We start from the raw sequence: 19593 nt of genomic DNA on the forward strand, positions 1-19593 counted from the left end.
GCACAGTCTCTGGAGCGCAACAGTAAGAAGCATTTTGTATAAAAGTATTCTGTACTTCTGTATGACAACTATTAAAGAAACTTGAAACTTGAAACTATATTCAAAACTAAATATTAGTTTTACTATTTGTCTCTTACTAGTTACGCTGCTGGCCAGTATGACTTACTACCATAGTGTCTTTATACCTGTATCACTGTACATATTAACACTACAACTCTGTACATACATCTGATTAGCACCATTACTCAGTAGCACCCATTTATATATTTTATATCCAGTTTAATCACCTGTACATTGTATATTACTATTGCTCTTTACCGTTACATTTGCACTCTGGTTGGATGCCAAACTTATTTTCGTTGTACTGTACTTGTGCTGTGCAATACATTTGAATCTAATCTAATATAGTCTCAATAAAACGGTGTTGCAACAGAAAGCAAAACAAGCAAAACCACACTTACCTCAAGATATATGGAGGGGGGGTTGTGTTCCCCCCCAAACTTATCCAGAAGAGCCTCCAGGTGTTCTTGTGTCAACTTTATCATCTGTTTAATATTCCAAATCTGTAATAAAAATAAAAAAAATACCATCATCATCATCATGAACATCATCCATATTGTGTTGTCAGACAGATAGGGCTGAGCCCAAACGTTCGGACCTTCGTCCGTTACGTTGGCATTCGAATTCTAAATTAACATTTGAATTTTTTATTTTTAATAATAAAAATGTAAGTATATATATACTGTATATATGTTGTATGTGTCTATTCATTCTGTTTAAACCAATGGGGTTTTTCTTCACAGTTGCAGATAAAGATTAGGCTACACTAATATTATAGTATTAAAACTGATGAGTTATATTCATGTTGATTTAATAGAAAAATAAGACTAATTTAATCAGATTAACCCCTTTATTAAAATTGAGGATTTAGTTTGAGGATATTTATGTAAAAAAAAAATTAAATAAAGAAATATTTTAAACGAAGGTTCAAACGTCCGTTCGAAAAACCCTGACGAAGTTCAAAGCCCAAAAACAGGCTTCGGGCTCAGCCCTAACCTACTGTATAGGGTGGATATGTCCCTACGTCCCCCACAGCGCTCCCCTCAACCCCCGTCCCCAATTGTGCAATTTATTATTATTATTATTATTAGTATGTCTAAACAAAAGAGCACCTCTCTTCCTCTCACCACTGAACTATGCAGCGATGGTCCTCTCTGCTTTTCACGTGATCAAATTAGCCTTTCACACATTGCACATTGTCAGCTGAGGAACCGGGCCCAGATCCCCCCCCCAGGGTGTAGATATAGGAGCAGAACTTTAGGTTAATCTGGTGGAAAACGCTACAGTTACACTGCCCTGTGGAAGCTAACCGCAGTAACTACGCAAACAGTGAAACTGAGAAAAATGGCTTTAAAGTTCTTTGACTATCCAGTGATTTTGTGGTCACTGCAATTCGTTATAGCCTTTTTTCTCCAAAACAGAGCAAGATTGAACTCTGAAACTTTGTCACAAGATAAAACTGATATTGAGAAGTTCAGTTTCACTCATAACTACATTTTGCGGTTAGCGGTTAGCTTCTGCAGGTAGTCGAAGCAGGAACAGGCTATAGACCTACTGAATACATTAGCCTACTAATAAATCGCGAGCAACTTCAGCTCTGCCTACAGCTAGGCCTATTTTACAATGCAAAAAAGGGGATTTAAAAACAACAGTGAGTGACAGGGTATCGGGGCCTCAAAGATAACAAGCCGATGGTCCATAAATGAATCTGTCCGACGCAAAGATGATGAAATAATAATGAAACGTCTCGTCTCCCAAATCACGGTCTACTGCAAGTCTGCAACACAATAACACTCGTGGAATTCCCTGTTGGCCTGGGTCGTTGAACCATCATCAGCCATATTGCAGTTGTTGTCAGTAGCTTTTATGAGGCTACAGTAGATAAGACAATACAGGCACAATTGTCCTTTTACTATTATCCGACATGCCTACATGCTGTAGCCTATAGTCTTGCTGTTTCAAAACGTTTTTTCTGTCCGATTAAGAGGATTTAGGAGGCACTGTGTGAGTTTGTCTAAAAACATAAAGAAATACGGACCTAGTTTAGCTCAGTCCTCTTAACACTTTGGATGCCAGCCACGCGTTTTGTCGTTAGTTCATGCCGACCGTTGAGTGCCCGCCAACGCTATATAGCGTTTGTTTGTCATATTTTCTTTTTATTGGCGATTTGAATTCATATTTCATCAATCGAGCCTCAGGTTAGTGTTGCAGACTCTCTCTGAGCTCAATTGGGAAGATGCCGCCCCCTATCGTCTCTCCCTGTGTAACTGCACCCCATTACTTTAGACTGATGAAGGGGGGGGGGGGCAGTTTCCTCATTTTACTTTTCCGTCAAGCCAACTGAAGAGACCAAGTGATCGCCGGCCCGGAAAACGCGTGGATTATGTATTTACAGTACCCAACGCTGAATCAATAAACGCAAATCGATATTTGGAATGGCGATCAGGAATTGGAATAATCTTTTTGGATAACATCTGATCTGAGGTAAGGAATTTATTTTACCAGTCTTAGGATAATCAGAGCTATTTTCACAGATATATCAGCGTTTGCCCTATGCGTGTGTGTGTGTGTGTGTGGCTGTGCGAGTGATCAGGAAATGAGAGAATCGATATTTCAGCCCGCTTCTATAACGTGCATAAGTACACATACTATCGATAATCTAGCGTTTATTTGAAAACTATTCATAAATAGGCCGAAAAATGACAACTTTTTTGTGTATGCCAGAATATTCCAGTAAATGCCGATTATCACAGAATCTTTATATTTTCCTTGAAAACGAGGGCTTTTCAAAATGCTATAAAACGGAAATGAAGCGATTCAAAAACAATCCGTTTCGACAATGTTGACTGCAAACAAGTCATTGATAAACAACGGGCAGATTAGACACATAGCCATAATTTAAGACAGAGATTATGCGTTCACAACACTATCATTGAAGTGGGTGGTGGCATTTAACGGGGGTAAGGCGCACCGCATGGCTGGTAATCAAAGTGTTAATATTAAGTCTCCTAATTGATCCAATTAACTGGCTACTAGTAGATGAACTGGCTTAGGCTACGTTCACACTGCAGGCCTAGAGCTCAATTCTGATTTATTGCTCAGATCCGATTTTTTTTTTGTTCGGCTGTTTACATAATTTTTTTAATGTGGCCCAATATCAGATTCCAGTGTGAACCGGTCACGCTCCTGAACTGACCTGCATGCGCAAATTAATAATAAAGAACATACAATTGTGACAAATGTCAATCTAGAGTGATGTAAAAGTTGCAAGAAAGTCGCATGACTGTCTAGAGTAGGTTGCATTGCAAAAAGAATTATCAGACCTGTATCTGATTTAGGACCAGATATGAAAGTGGCCCGAATCAGAATTGAAAAGCTTGAATTCCATGCGATACTTGTTTAGTTCATGAATAGGGGGCAGGTAATTATAAGATGTATTCAAGTTCTTCCTGCTCCTTTTGCCCATGGTAGAACTGTATTTATGTTTTTTATGAAAACGTATGATTATATTACTTCCATGTTGCAAATAAAACTCTGAATCTGAAAATCTGAATCTGTTCACATTGTGTCATGAAAGAATCAGATCCAAGTCACACATATGAGTAATAAAATCAGATTTGGGCCACTCCGCTTGCAGTGTGAACGCAGCCGTATAGGCCTCATCCTGTAGTCCAGGAAGTAGTCAAGGAAGTAGGCGAACCGTGCACACTGCATGTAAGAGCCGCTTGGGAGACTGACCTGCCTGTGCATATGTTGGATTATTAATTATATTCTTCTAAAAACAGATTAGGCAGCAACTTGTTCAGTTTTCAAGATAATAATTATATAACAGATATAACGGCTGCAGAACTCGATAACTATTAAGAATGTCTGACTACTAAGTGTGGTCACCAAAACCTGCACGGACTACAACATATGACCTACCGGTATATACCATGCCAGTTATAGGGTACCTTGTGTACATACTGCACCTTGTGTATACCGTTTATTTACTTTTACTCATAGTATACATTCAGATTCAAATTCTTTATTGCCATATTTATTGTAATGTATAAAATAACCGATAGGGCTCTTTCATCTGCACCGCTTTGTTTACAGTTTATTTTTCCAGCATTTTTATATTCAGATCAAATTTTATTGCCTATATTTATGTCTTTCTACCATTACCCTGCCCATACCTCCCCTCCCCCCATGTTGCTATGACGCCCGAATTCCCACAAGGGGATCAATGAAGGAACATCTCATCTTATCAAGCTTTCTCAAAGCCAACTCTAAGGATTCTCAATAATTTAGGCCAAACAGGGCCATTATTCTGTGGACCCCCAATTTGGAAAAATATAATTGTAACAGTTACAGGACCCCTGAGAATATTTTTATATATTTGATTTTACAATCTTAGTACAAGTCATTGCCATCCAGCAGCAGCCTAGTAAAACTCTATTCTAAAATCTGGAACTAAAAAGCAGTAAATACGTGACCAAGTTGTGTACATGTGACCAGTAGCGTACATAGTAACTATATGACCAGACAGGCCAGTTCATTATATCTCTTAACAACACCTAGGACAAATCTCCTCAGATCTACCGTCATTTACAGAACCATTATGGGATGGAGCCCTCTATCGGATCATGTTATTAAGACATATACTAGAAAGCAATAAAAGAGCACCTAATTAACTGTTATGACCGGACAGTAAACGGTTTGTACCTCAGTACAATACGACGCTGTGCTCTAAAAAGAGACCTGACGTCGCTAACAGCGGTGAAATCTAACCGCTTGTTTTGTTTGCTGGGGACCACCTGAGGACCACCTGGTTCACACCTTAGGGCCTCCCAGGGGTTAATGGGCCACTTGAGACCCGCTGGTGGGTCTACATGTCCCATTCATGCCAGGAAAGTTTGGCCCCCGGATCCTGTCTGGTCTCCAGAGTCACAGACTGTATGGGCCTACGTAGGTTTGAATTAAAACTCATTTAGAATTAAATGTGTCCAAACGGCACAATGGAGAGGTCTATTCCACGTGTTTCTAACTTACTTTGGAATAGAGTTGCTTTATAAAAAAGTAAACAAAAAAAAAGACAAAAAGGGTATTTTTAAGCAAAAAACATGTTTGCACTGCAGCACATATCCCCTACCTACTGTTACTAGTAGTTACACTGCTGGCCAGTATGACTTACTACCATAGTGTCTTTATACCACATATATATATATATATTTATTCTTACCGTATATATATCCACATCTGTATATACCTGCATAACATCCTTTTACATATCTGTAGATACTATATCTGTACATATCCCTTACCTACTCTTACTAGAGTATAAACTGCTGCCCTGTATAACTTACTACCATAGTGTCTTTATACCTGTATCACTGACTGTACATTCATTATTATTACATTAATAATACAACTCTGCACATACATCTGATTAGCACTATGACTCAGTAGTACCGATTTATAAATTTTATACCAACCTGTACATTGTGTATTACTGTTACACACTTTACTGTTACATTTTAATCACATTGTACTGTACTTGTGCTGTGTGATGACAATACAAATTGGGATCGAATCAAATTATAGCCTAGATTCTAAAAACTGCTCAAAAGAGACGTTATTTTTGGTAAACGTTAGATTTGCAACGAATAACGTGACGCTCTTCTTCTGACACAGACGTTCCTCGGCTAAAGAGCGTCCCTGAACCACAAGCCACACCGTGTCACAAACCGGAGGAGGCCGACGGGTAGGTGGGAAGCTGGTGGTGGCGGTGTACTGCCTACGGTGCACTAAATGGACAAAGGCAATCATTTCGCAGTCTGCAACTAAATGTTAATGACTTCTGTGATAATCCCAGGTCGTATCCGTGCGGCTGCTCGGAGGAGCACACCTGCTGTCACCCCCCCCCCCCCCCCCAGTGTCTTTCGGTGCGACACTATGGGACCTCCGCCAACGCGGTCATTTAGCAGTCGTCGTGCTGGTAACAAGCCAGTTGCGATTTATATTGAAGGGGGGGGGGGGGGGGGGGGGTTATCTTGCAATGTGGGGTGGCGTTAAGACTTTACAGGGAGCACTGCAATGGAAAGATTCGTACAGGATTCTCGTTAAGTCTTTTAATAGTTCTCGATAGGCAAGCGTAAGATCCCTACCTCATTTTTGCATTTTAAAAAGTTTGCATTTTGTACTTTAGATTGTACTTTAGTTAGTATATTGTATCATTTGTATTAGGGGTGTAACGGTACACAAAAACCACGGTTCGGTACGTACCTCGGCTTTGAAGTCACGGTTCGGTACGGGTTTTCGGTACAGTGGGGTGAAAGTTTGGCTTTCCATGTTCCACTCAGGGGTGATGTAGTGTGCATTAACTAATTGTACTTGTAGGGCTGTCAACGAATATTCTATATTGAAATTAATAATAGATTTGTTAAATAAAAAAATTATTATATTAGATTGTGGGGAAAAAACAGCCCCCGGTGGGCGGTTGTTAGTGGTTAACATAGCGTTGTATTCGTTCGGTACACAGCCGTACTGAACGGTTCGGTACGGTTCGGTGTGGTTCGGTACGGATACGTGTACCTTTACACCCCTAGTTTGTATAGTGTTGGATCTTTATTCTTTTGACTTTTTACTGTATGAAGCACAATCTCAGGAGGCTCATACATTATTATATCTGACAAATAAAACTTGAACTTGAAGAAAAACAACAACATGCGTCTACCTCACTGCCTATACGGCAGAGGATAGCAAACGTGGTACTTATTAAATAACCCTATCCAAGGGTATATAGGCCTAGCCAGAGTTCCTTTGGCATATGCCTTCTCAAATGTCCATCTTGAAATATTGCGACATCGTCATTAGACATTAGTTCTCAAATGTCGACCTCACATGGGGTGTGATCGTGTTTGTGTTGCTGTCATGAGGTGTGCAACTCGCTAGATAGATATGTGTTGCAACACTTCATCACAACAGTAACGCACTCGGAAACTTCACTAACAGGCCTTCTGTGACCCAATAAGACTAAAGCTAGTAGTTTAATGTTGTAGTCATGATTTTTCGGCATGGTCAGTGTGTGGCCACTGCCTGACCGGGCTGTTCTGTAGGAGGGCAGCCATTACGCTGAATATAAACTGAATATAAACTGAATATGCTGGCCATATTAGTCATACTGTCTCTATTTATATAATACAACTCTGTACATGTACATCTGATTAGCACTACACTCAGTAGTACTAACTTATATTTTGTACCAAGTTTAATCACCTGTACATTGTATATTGCTGTTGCACTTTACTGCTACATTTGCACTCTGGTTGGATGCCAAACTTCTTTTCGTTGTACTGTACTATGTGCTGTACGATGACAATACAATGATGAATCTAAATATGATCTATAATAAAGATACGGTTGTCTCTGTATTAGCAGGCGAATGTAGTCGTATACAAGAAGACACTTGACTTTCAGTTAGCCATCACCATCATCAAAACTCATTAACATCATCATCATCCTCCTCTTTCCTCTTTGAGGCAAAGGGGGGTGACAGACAGGACACCGAATCTGTGAGAAAATATAACTTGCATCACATTACCGATTCCCGAAATCAATTCAATTAGGCGCAGCTCGCCTCCTATAATTTAATTGATTTCGGGGAATCGGTATAACGACGTGCTGCAAGTTATATTATTTTCACAGATTCGGTGTCATCAACATATAGCGACATGATGAGCTTTGTGGCCCAGCAGCGAGCAGCAGCTCTCTGCAGCTGCAGTACGGGAGCTCCTGGAGGAAGAAACACGGAGAGAGGAGAGGAGAGGAGCAGAATGACATAAAGCAGAGAGAGGCCTGAAATAAACACTGTGGCTCCGCGCACTAAAAAAAACTCCACGTACCCCTTTCATATTTCATAATATAAATAACCATAGTCTCCCCTGCAACCCCCCCCCCCCCCCCCCAAGTAGGTCCACGTTACAGCCGGTGTTTCCTGAAGACGCGCATCATAGCCACCGCTGCTCCAAAGCCCCGTTTCCCCCAGCCACCCCCCTACCCCCCACCACCACCACCACCACCACCCCCGGTACGACCGAGCTCTCGAGCCCCCGGTAGGACGGTAGGTACCCCCGGTACCACGACGCGCTCTGCGCCCCGCTGCAAGTTATAATAATACCTCCTCGTCCTGCGGACACTCGGGCATCATCATCCTCCCCGCCGCCGCGGAACAGGTGGAGGAGTCGTCGAGCCCGGCCCCGGTGGTGGCGCCCCGCCGCTGCTCCTCCTCCGGTCCCCGGTGCTGCTGCTGCTCCTCGCTGCTGCTCTTCTCCTCCCGGTCGCGGTCCGTCATGGTGTCGTCTCCGTTGAAGACGGAGGAGGAGGAGGGCGGCGGTGGAGACTCGGCTGCTGCCGCCATTTTGAACTGCGAGAGAGGAAAAGTGAGTGGGAAATAACAGAGGAGGGGAGGCGAGAGAGAGGCGCGCAGGGGCTGGTTGTACAGGAGGGGGAGACAGAGAGAGGCGCAGGACGGGGAGCCACACTGGGATAGATAGACACTGTGTGTGTGTGTGTGTGTGTGTGTGTGTGTGTGTGTGTGTGTGTGTGTGTGTGTGTGTGTGTGTGTGTGCGTGCGTGCGTGCGTGCGTGAGTGTGTGCGTGCGTGTGAATGTGTCTAGTTTTCATCCTTACATGATTTTGATGCAGGACACCTAACATGGTAACTACAACAGAGAATAAACTCTGGAACAAGGTTATTAAAGTGGCTCACAGCTGCAACAAAGAAGCTTACATCAATTAATGATAATAATAATAATAATAATAATAATAATAATAATAATAATAATAATAATAATAATAATAATAATAATAATAATAATAATAATAATAATAATAGTAATAATAGTAATAATTAGATTAGATTAGATTCAAATGTATTGTCACCGCACAAGTACAGTACAACGCAAATAAGTTTAGCATCCAACCAGAGTGCAAATGTAACAGTAAATGTACACGTAAAGTGTAATAGTAATATACAATGTATACAGTACAGGTGATTAAACTGGGTATAACATATATAAATGAGTACTACTGAGTAATAGTGCTAATTAGATGTACAGAGTTGTAGTATTATTATGTACAGTGATACAGGTATAAAGACACTATGGTAGTAAGTCATACTGGCCAGCATTATCATGGACATTATCTAATGAATAATAATCCAGAAATAACTTTACTATTACTTCTAAGTAGAACTATCTACAACGTTATGGTATAGCCTACACGCCTCCTCGTTGATCTTCATTTAAGTCCTGTGGCTCAAATTCAAATAACCACCATTCTCTGCCAGTGATGTTATAAACTAACACCTATATAGCTAACAGCAGTGGTGGGGGTCCTTGAGACGGTTCCAGAGGGTCCCCAGAAAAATGTAGGATAATCTAATTTCACTATTCTATTTACTAAATAGAATGATAACTAGTGACTATTCTGATTATAGGTTTCACTGTATCCACTGGCATCTCAGCTATTAATCATATTTACCAACAGAAATCTTCTCAGATGAGCGTCCACAGGCTAATGTGTTCAGGGGTCCACAGAAAAGGAAGAAATTACACAAAAAACTATACTGGCCTTAGTGGCCTACAGTAATAACTATGTTTACATGTAGACTTATATGACCACTGCATATCACCAGTCTACTGTCCAGGAACTACATAGGCTATGAGAAACCGGTAGATTTATACCAAGTACGAGTGGTCGAAGCACATGATGCAGATCTTTTGAATCTTGTATCAATGTTGAATTGGCAAGCCACTCAATACTGTCTGAAGTGGCAGTTTTATTAACAGAGAATTGATTCATGTGTGTCTTGGAAACAGGAACAATTGTTCATTCATTGCATCAATGGCGCCCTGATGAAAATAGTAGGCATTCCTAAACCCAGGCAGAGAAATAACTTTTTGTCAACTGCCAACAGTCGCTGGTGGATTCCAAAAACCCCCACTACCAGGAAAAGTGATGTTGAGAATAGAAAATAACCTTAAAGGCCAGATCTGGGATCCAGATAATATTATATTATATTATAATATTGTTTTCTATTATGAACAAATGGGTGTAGTCCCACCGCCAAAAATAATATAGGAATGAATGTGTTTTCATTCTATAGTTGAGAAGCTCCCAATGCAAGGGCTATACAGATAATAGGCTTGTTTAACTTGGAAATCTTTGTCAAGATGGGAGTAAAACAAAGTTAAATTGTGATTCCCTGCGGGGAAACCTTGTTCTTGATCTATAAATAGAACTCTTCAAGAATGTACTCTATGACAGTGTTTCTCAACTGGTGGGTCGCGACCCAAAAGTGGGTCGCGGGGCCATTTTGAGTGGGTCGCGGATGTGTGTAAAAAAAAAAAAAAAGAGTAAAAAAAAGTTTTTTTTTTTACTTTTTTTTTTTTTTTTTTTTACTACCTATCTTTGTGAAAGTGGCTTCTCAGCTCTGGTCAGCTGAAGACAAAGCGGAGGAACAGATTGGACATTGAGCATGACCTCAGAGTTGCTTTGTCTACAATCACCCCAGACTTTGAGACTCTTGTCAGGAGCAAACATCATCCCCAGTTATCCCATTAGTCCCCTGCATGTTAAGCTAAGAATTCTGCTAAGAAGGATATATTATTTATTATTATTATTACTTTATTTCATTGTGTTTTTAGCCCTTAGTTGCACTTTTGTTGCAACCCCAGTTATCCCATTAGTTCCCCCAAACGTAGGTCTGTTATGTTAAGCTAAGAAATCTGCTAAGAAGCATATTATTTATTATTATTTTATTTCATTGGGTCTTTAGCCCTAGTTGCACTTTTATTGCAATCCCAGTTATCCCATTAGTTCCCCCAAACTTAGGTCTGTTATGTTAAGCTAAGAAATCTGCTAAGAAGCATATTATTTATTATTATTTTATTTCATTGGGTTTTAGCCCTAGTTGCACTTTTGTTGCACCCCAGTTATCCCATTAGTTCCCCCAAATTTAGGTATGTTATGTTAAGCTAAGAAATCTGCTAAGAAGCATATATAATTTATTATTCTTTTATTTCATTGGGTTTTTAGCAATAGTTGCACTTTTGTTGCACGTTTTTGTGTTTATTTCATGTTTTGAAAGATTGCGTATTACTGCAATTTTTTTTTTTACATAAATCATAGTGGTTAAAAATTTTGGGTCGCGACTTAATGACTAAGGAAAATGTTGGGTCCCGAGGCTAGACCAGTTGAGAACCACTGCTCTATGAGAATACCCAGGGGCGGAGCTTCCTATAGGCAACATAGGCGGTTGCCTAGTGCGCCGCCCAGAGGGGGACATCAAGAACTGCGCCCAGCCAAAAAAAGATATATATATATTATTAATATTAAATAAATTCTATTGCACCAATATTTTTAAATGTTGTTTGTAGTAAATAAAGGTGCAGTACTTAACTGTAGAAGTGTTAAGGAGGTTTTTTTGTGGGGGGGGGGTGCCAGGGGTAAAGCTTGCCTAGGGCACCAAATGTGCTAGGTCTGGCCCTGAGAATACCCCATGTTTCTATGGTCAAAACAATCCTGCATTGGACTTTAAAAATGGTTGGCAAGCAAGTTTACCCCCCAAAGTGGCAGTCGTTTTAAAATCGACCAGTTATTTAGTAGCTGGTATAATTTAAAGTGATAGTTTATTCAAATGTTTTATTTTCAGCTCTATTGACTACTAACCAATTATGTTCATCAGTGAGAGTCCTTTCTCAGCACAATCTATACCGTAAGTAGTAAATATACAATATGTGGCAAAGTTGTGTACATCAGTATCGAACATAACTATCTGACCAGACAGGCCAGTTCATGATATCTCTTAACACCTAGGACAAATCTCCTCAGATACCGTCATTTACAGAACCATTATGGGATGTAGCTCTCTACCGGATCATGTCATTAAAACATATATTAGAGACACCTTCAAGAAAACAATGATAGAGCACCTAATGCAATTAACTGTGACCGAACAGTAAACCATTCATCTTGCTTGCAGATTATTTTAGTTTGTAGTATCTACTGGTTTAATGATGGATGTGTCTTTAAGTAATTATTTTGTTGTATTTTTTTGTCTGTAATGTAATGTCTGAATGTGTGTAATGTAAACATACCTTGTGAATGCCGTGTCAGGACCCCAGGAAGACTAGCTAATGTCATCAACTAATGGGGACCCTCATAAACAATGCTGCATACTACCAGTACACAATGAGAATACATTTACATTTAGTCATTTTTAGCTGACGCTTTTATCCAAAGCTACTTACAAGTTCTGTACAACAAGTCAGCAGGAAGGGTACAACTCTGTACCAACTCAGTATGATTTTTCGTCAAACAGTGTCGAACTTGAGTGCTACAGACTTTAGCATAGTAGGTAAAAGCTATATATTCAATATTGAACTATATCAGTGTCTATTCTATGCTGTTTTGGGAGGAAAACAACGCCCATGGGGGGGGGGGTCCTGTGGAATACAGAAGGGGGGGGGGGGGCTGTTTGTGTTTTCCTTCGGTCATGGTCGTGCTTTATCGAGGGGTGTGTCTTGGATGGGGATGTGGTAGGGATTGATGTGTGGGGTGTTTGGGGAACTGGCTTTTCCGGGGGGGTTCACATGCCTTCGAGCAACATTGTACTATTGTACTTATTTTATGCCTATTATTATGTCTGCACGATTATGTTGCACTACTTTTATACCTATCCTTATGTCTGCAATTTATGGATTGTTTTTTATTCCGTAAATTGTGTGCTGATTTTATGTCTATGTTAATTTTATACTAATTGCTGTGGGGCATTCTGGGCTGCGGTCCATGAGTTAAAAGTGCTATATAGTTATTCATATTTATTATTATATTGTAAATATGTATGCATTGAAATGTCTGTCTCGACGACATTGAAAATGAGGGTGACCTTAATTGTCCTTTCGAGAATAAATAAAGGTTTGAATTGAATATGTTCATAAATTGAATAAACCATAGAGATATGTTCCATTTATGAAATAACCAAACAGTGCGAAGAGGCATATTGGCGTTGCAGGGCCAAGGCTAAAAGAATAATCAAAGACTCTAGCCACCCAAACAACTGCCTCTTTGCACTGCTGCAGTCAGGCAAGCGCTACCAGAGTCTCATGGCCGGTACAGAGACTCAAAAGGAGCTTCTATCCCCAGGGCCTAGGGCCCAGTTGTTCAAAAGTAATCTGATCGGATTTCGGATAACAGATTTGATCAAATCTTGAGAATGGGTTGTTCAAAAGAAAAAAAGGATTCTGAAATCGGATTGGATTACGTAATCAAATCTTGGTTTTGATCCGGATCAAACCTTCAGTATGCGTTGTTCAAAAACGTTTAGTTTGATTGGGATCACTTTGATCCAAAAAAATCAGGATTAAACTGATCCCAGTAGAACGGTGGATTCAGGGTGGATTTCAGTCACAAAATGTAATGAAACTTTAAGATTTGTATCCAATATTTGGATTATACAATATATACATTTATTCATAAGATTTTCACTTAATTTGTTCATCCGCTACAGTGATCAAATATATAAAGTAGACATTATGCTACGTATTCAGCCTTTCAGTACAGCAAATTCAAAAGATTTTGGCCTCGTAAAAAATAATCCCCCAAACAGCTGTCAGTATTGAACACAAATAATATATAAATTATAAACTGTCACTTATCACTGTATATTAATCACACTGACATGGTCATCAGTCATTTGACTTTGACTTGTGTTCAATTAAGGCAATCATAACCAATGCCTATAAATGATGAGCTATGTTCACTACACCAAAGCGATGGAACCATGGACTCAAAAGGCCCTAATTTCACTGTTGCCGAAACCTGCGCTACTAGAGGGTGTTAGGTGCCATTTTTACTCAATAGTAGGGAGCTTTAGTTCTGCTAAGGGTGGAGAACTTACCAACAAAAAGAAAAATTATATTTGGGTAGAAATCACCCAGAATGTGAATGCCATGGGGTCTGGCCAGAAGAGGACCACAGAGCAAGTGAAAGCTAGATGGAAGAATCTTATAGGGCCAGGGCAACAAAGGACCACGCTGAAGCCAAAAACACCCAAACAGGCAACAAGCCCTTTAAGAGGGGTGATGATTACACATGTGTGGTACTTGACCTAAACTAAACTAAACTAAACTAAACTAAACGAACAATAATCACTATGCAACAACCATCAAATGCACACAGCACACACACCCACACGCACACACTCACTCAAACAACAACACACTGCAGCACCCACTCTCCACACTTTAGATCACACAAACACACTTACACTTTATATTTATTGATAAAGGATTTGCACTACAACTCGTACACCTACTGTGAATTGTACCTAAACTGCACCTCGTCCATTTATGCCTTGCACTATATAGTATTGTATATTAGTACACTGCACAGTATTGTATATTGTATGGTAACTACGTCTACGAACATTGTACATATGTCTAAACTGAACACTGTGACCTCTTTTTTTACTTCTAATTTTTACTATGTTTTTATTTCATACTTACCTTGTCATGCACAGTCTCTGGAGCGCAACAGTAAGAAGCATTTTGTACAAAAGTATTCTGTACTTCTGTATGACAACTATTAAAGAAACTTGACATTATTGGAGGTGAGAAGTCACAAACTCTGCATGGGATTCAAGGTGTTGTAGGGGATGGTGAGCCTGCGATTGGAGAGGAAAGTGAGCCAGTTCCTCCTGATCCAGAGGACACATTTATTTTGGATCTCGGGCCCATCATTGAGGAAGAAGGTGGATCCTCACTGGTAGAGCCAGTAGTTGCCACAGGAGCTCAGAAAAGAGGCTTGAAGTGTCCTTTGGCAAACGGAGATGGTGATTATAAGGCACTTCTGCAAAGAGAGACTGAAAGGGCGGAAGTACAGACTCGTTTGGCAGAGGAACAACAGTCTCTTACCCGACTACAGCAAAGCAAGGCTAGACTTGAGATCCGCCTCCTAAAAGCCAAGCTTGTACAAGCTGGGCTCTCCACAGCAGATGATGAAGAACTCTAAAGTTATTTATTTTTGGTAAGTATTGGACATTTAGCCTTTTTCAATAAATGTGTCCTCTGGATCAGGAGGAACTGGCTCACTTTCCTCTCCAATCGCAGGCTCACCATCCCCTACAACACCTTGAATCCCATGACGTCTCACCTCCAATAATGTCAAGTACCACACATGTGTAATCACCCCTCTTAAAGGGCTTGTTGCCTGTTTGGGTGTTTTTGGCTTCAGCGTGGTCCTTTGTTGCCCTATAAGTTATAGTTGTCCTATAAGATTCTTCCATCTAGCTTTCACTTGCTCTGTGGTCCTCTTCTGGCCCGACCCCATGGCATTCACATTCTGGGTGATTTCTACCCAAATATAATTTTTCTTTTTGTTGGTAAGTTCTCCACCCTTAGCAGAACTAAAGCTCCCTACTATTGAGTAAAAATGGCACCTAACACCCTCTAGCGCAGGCAACAGTGAAATTAGGGCCTTTTGAGTCCATGGTCCCATCGCTTTGGTGTAGTGAACATAGTTCATCATTTATAGGCCTTGGTTATGATTGCCTTAATTGAACACAAGTCAAAGTCAAATGACTGATGACCATGTCAGTGTGATTAATATACAGTGATAAGTGACAGTTTATAATTTATATATTATTTGTGTTCAATACTGACAGCTGTTTGGGGGATTCTTTTACAAGGCCAAAATCTTTTGAATTTGCTGTACTGAAAGGCTGAATACGTAGCATAATGTCTACTTTATATATTTGATCACTGTAGCGGATGAACAAATTAAGTGAAAATCTTATGAATAAATGTATATACTGTATAATCCAAATATTGGATACAAATTTTAAAGTTTCATTACATTTTGTGACTGAAATCCACCGTTCTACTGGGATCAGTTTAATCCTGATTTTTTTTATCAAAGTGATCCCAATCCTACTAAAAGTGTTTGAATAACGCATACTGAAGGTTTGATCCGGATCAAAACCAAGATTTGATTATGTAATCCAATCCGATTTCAGAATCCTTTTTTTCTTTTGAACAACCCATTTTCAGGATTTGATCAAATCTGTTATCCGAAATCCGATCGGATTACTTTTGAACAACTGGGCCCTGGGCATCAGGATGCTCAATGAATCTATGTAACATCAACCCACCCATCTACTGTATTAATTGCACACATCCACATGCACACTCACTTTAAACAAACACTCACCCATAACACTCACTTTAGTTTAGACACTTAACACTACACCACATTTTATTAATTACAAAAATATTTGCACTACATCCATACCTCATTTTTGCACTTCATTGTACTTTAGTTTTTATATTGTAGTGTTGGGACTTTCTTCTTTTTTACTGTATGAAGCACATTCTCAGGGGCTCATACAGAACCAAGCATTTCACTGTAATGTGCATGTACTTTATATGTGACAAATAAAACAAAACTTGAAAACATATTGGGAGCTTGTATGGTGTGAGAATGCTACTTAGAAAGATACAATTAGTTAGCCAGAAATGGGATATTTGCTATATATGAATCCTTTTGGCAGATGTTTGTTTCACACTGCCTCAAAGATACCCATGTTTCTATGGTCAAAACAATCCTGAATTGGACTTTAAAAAATGGTTGGCAAGCAGGTTTACCCCCCAAAGTGGCAGTCGTTTTAAAATCTACCAGTTATTTAGCTGGCTAATTTAAAGGGATAGTGTATTCGATTTACTAGTATACTACTAACCAATTATGTTGATCAGTGAGAGAATCCTTTCTCAGCACAATCCATACCAATCAACATAATTGGTAAGTAGTAAATTGTGTACATCATAATTTAGAATTATGACATCATTAGATACATTTTATACTTTCAAATGCACTAAACTTTTTTTAGTACTTTTATACTTTCAAATGCACTAAAACGTTAACGCCGCCATTTTAGTGCTGGGCGATTTCAACAGCGCCAATCTGAGAAAGGTATTACCTGACTTCTATCAGCATGTGACTTGCAACACCAGAGGCGGTAACATCCTAGATCACTGTTACACGCAATTTAAAGGTGGCTACAAGGCTCATTCTGATAGTGGCTTTGGTAAATCAGATCACGCGTCAATCTTTCTTTCACCAAAGTACAAACAGAGAATTAAAAGTACTCCTGTAGTCTCGCGAGAGGTGCAGAAATGGGATTTGACGTCAGAGGAGACGCTCCGGTCTGTGTTTCACTACAGACTGGAATGTGTTCCGCGACACAGATAACATTAATGTCTACACGGAAACAGTGCTGGACTATGTTTGTACTAGGGTGGAAGAAACAATCCCCACTACCAAAATGAAAGTTTACCCAAATCAAAAACCCTGGGTAGAGAAATCCGTCCGTGAAGCTCTGAGAGAGCGCACCAAAGCATACAACGACGGCCTAGTGGCAGGCAACATGAATGACCACAAGGTGGCGCGATACAACGTAAGGAGGACAGTGTCAGAGGCCAAACGGCGCTACAGGGATAAAATTGAACTCCAGTTTGAACAAGCTGACTCTAGAGCTATGTGGCAGGGGCTCAAAACGATGACAGACTACAAAGGCGCCTCCCTCAAACTGAACAGTGACATCTCCTTAGCAAATGACCTCAATACCTTCTATGCGAGGTTTGATGCTGGTAATAACAACACCAGCTCACAAGCCACGGCAATGGGGGGGGGGGGGGGGTCGGCTGCTGATGGAGGCGCAGTGTTCAGGGTAACAGAGCATGAGGTGAGGCGGACTTTTAAAAAAGTGAATATCAGGAAGGCAGCAGGTCCGGACGGCATCCCCGGCCGCGTCCTAAAAGTCTGTGCCGACCAACTGGCCCCAGTATTCACTGACATATTTAACCTGTCCTTAGAACAGGCTGTCATCCCCACCTGCCTGAAGAAGTCCACTATTATCCCTGTACCCAAAAAATCCAAGCCTGCTTGCCTCAACGACTACCGCCCTGTAGCTCTCACCTCCATAGCCATGAAGTGCTTTGAGAAGCTAGTAAAGGGCTACATCTGCTCCTCCCTCCCCATCAACATGGACCCCCTGCAATTTGCATACCGCCCCAACAGGTCCACGGAGGACGCCATAGCCCATGTGCTGCACACAGCAGCATCACACCTGGACAAGAGGCAGGGGAACTATGTGAGAATGCTATTCATCGACTACAGCTCGGCATTCAATACCATAGTCCCCTCCATACTCATAGCCAAGCTCAGGGACCTGGGCTTGGGCTATGACCTCTGCCAGTGGGTCTTGGACTTCCTGACTGGCAGACCCCAGGTGGTGAGAGCAGGCAACTGCACCTCCTCATCCATCACCCTCAACATAGGGGCCCCCCAGGGCTGTGTTCTGAGTCCCCTCCTCTACTCCCTGTACACACACGACTGTGTGGCTCAGCGGAGTAGCAATACAATCATCAAATTAGCTGACGACACAGTGGTGGTGGGCCTGATCTCTGCCAACGACGAGAGGGCCTACCTGGAAGAGGTCAAGGTCCTGGCGGGATGGTGCCAGGAAAACAGCCTCTCCCTGAACGTCAGCAAAACAAAGGAGATGATTGTGGACTTCAGGAGGTCGGGGGTCAAGGACTACAGCCCCCTCAGCATCGACGGGGCACCGGTTGAGAGAGTCAACAGCTTTAAGTACCTCGGAGCCTACATATCCGAGGACTTGACATGGACCACACACATTGACAGTGTTGTGAAGAAGGCACGACAACGCCTCTACTTCCTCAGGCGCCTAAGGAAGTTCCAAGTCAGTCAGAAGATCCTTAAGAACTTCTACTCATGTACAATAGAGAGCATCTTGACCGGCAACATCACCTCCTGGTTTGGGAATAGCACTGCACAAGACCGAAGCAGACTACAAAGAGTGACACGTTCAGCCGAACGCACAATTGGAGGGGGGCTCCCCACCCTCCAGAACATTTACATCAAGCGTTGCAAGGGCAAGGCTAAGAGAATCATTAAAGACTCCAGTCACCCGAACAACTGCCTCTTTGAACTGCTGCGGTCAGGCAAGCGATACCGGAGTCTCAAGGCGAGCACAGAAAGACTCAGAAGAAGCTTCTATCCCCAGGCCATCAGGCTGCTAAACGAACAATGAATGAACACTACACAACAACCACCAAACGCACATACATCCACACGCACACACTCACTTTAAACAAACACTGTAGCACCCACCCCACACACTTTATAGCACACACCCACTTTAAACAAACACACTGTAGCACCCACTCCCCACACTTTATATTTATGGATGAAGGATTGCACTACAACTCGTACACCTTACTGTAAATTGTACCTAAAATTGTACCTCATCCCATTTCTGCTTTGCACTAGATAGTACTGTACATTAGTACACGGCATAGTATTGTATATTATATGGTAACTCAGAACATTGTACATATGTCTATACCGAACACTGTGACCTCATTTTTCTTCTTCTAAATTACATGCTATATTATGTTATTATGTTAT

General features: G+C 40.9%; 1 protein-coding gene across 2 annotated transcripts in view; it reads right to left on the reverse strand.

Moving 5' to 3' along the window:
* braf (B-Raf proto-oncogene, serine/threonine kinase) overlaps positions 1-8407 on the reverse strand; it is a 78535-nt gene extending 70128 nt beyond the window's left edge. For both annotated transcript variants that reach the window (XM_084330645.1, XM_084330646.1), the window contains exons 1-2: positions 8222-8407; positions 462-563 (exon numbers count right to left, since the gene is read on the reverse strand). In XM_084330645.1, coding sequence (XP_084186771.1) covers positions 462-563; positions 8222-8395 — 276 coding nt within the window. In that variant the 5' untranslated portion in view covers positions 8396-8407. The remainder of the gene's footprint in view (positions 1-461; positions 564-8221) is intronic.
* Positions 8408-19593: the final 11186 nt, after the last annotated feature.

Source organism: Notolepis coatsorum, assembly GCF_963971535.1.
Source record: "Notolepis coatsorum genome assembly, chromosome: 15".
In the NCBI taxonomy this organism is placed as follows: Eukaryota; Metazoa; Chordata; class Actinopteri; order Aulopiformes; family Paralepididae; genus Notolepis; species Notolepis coatsorum.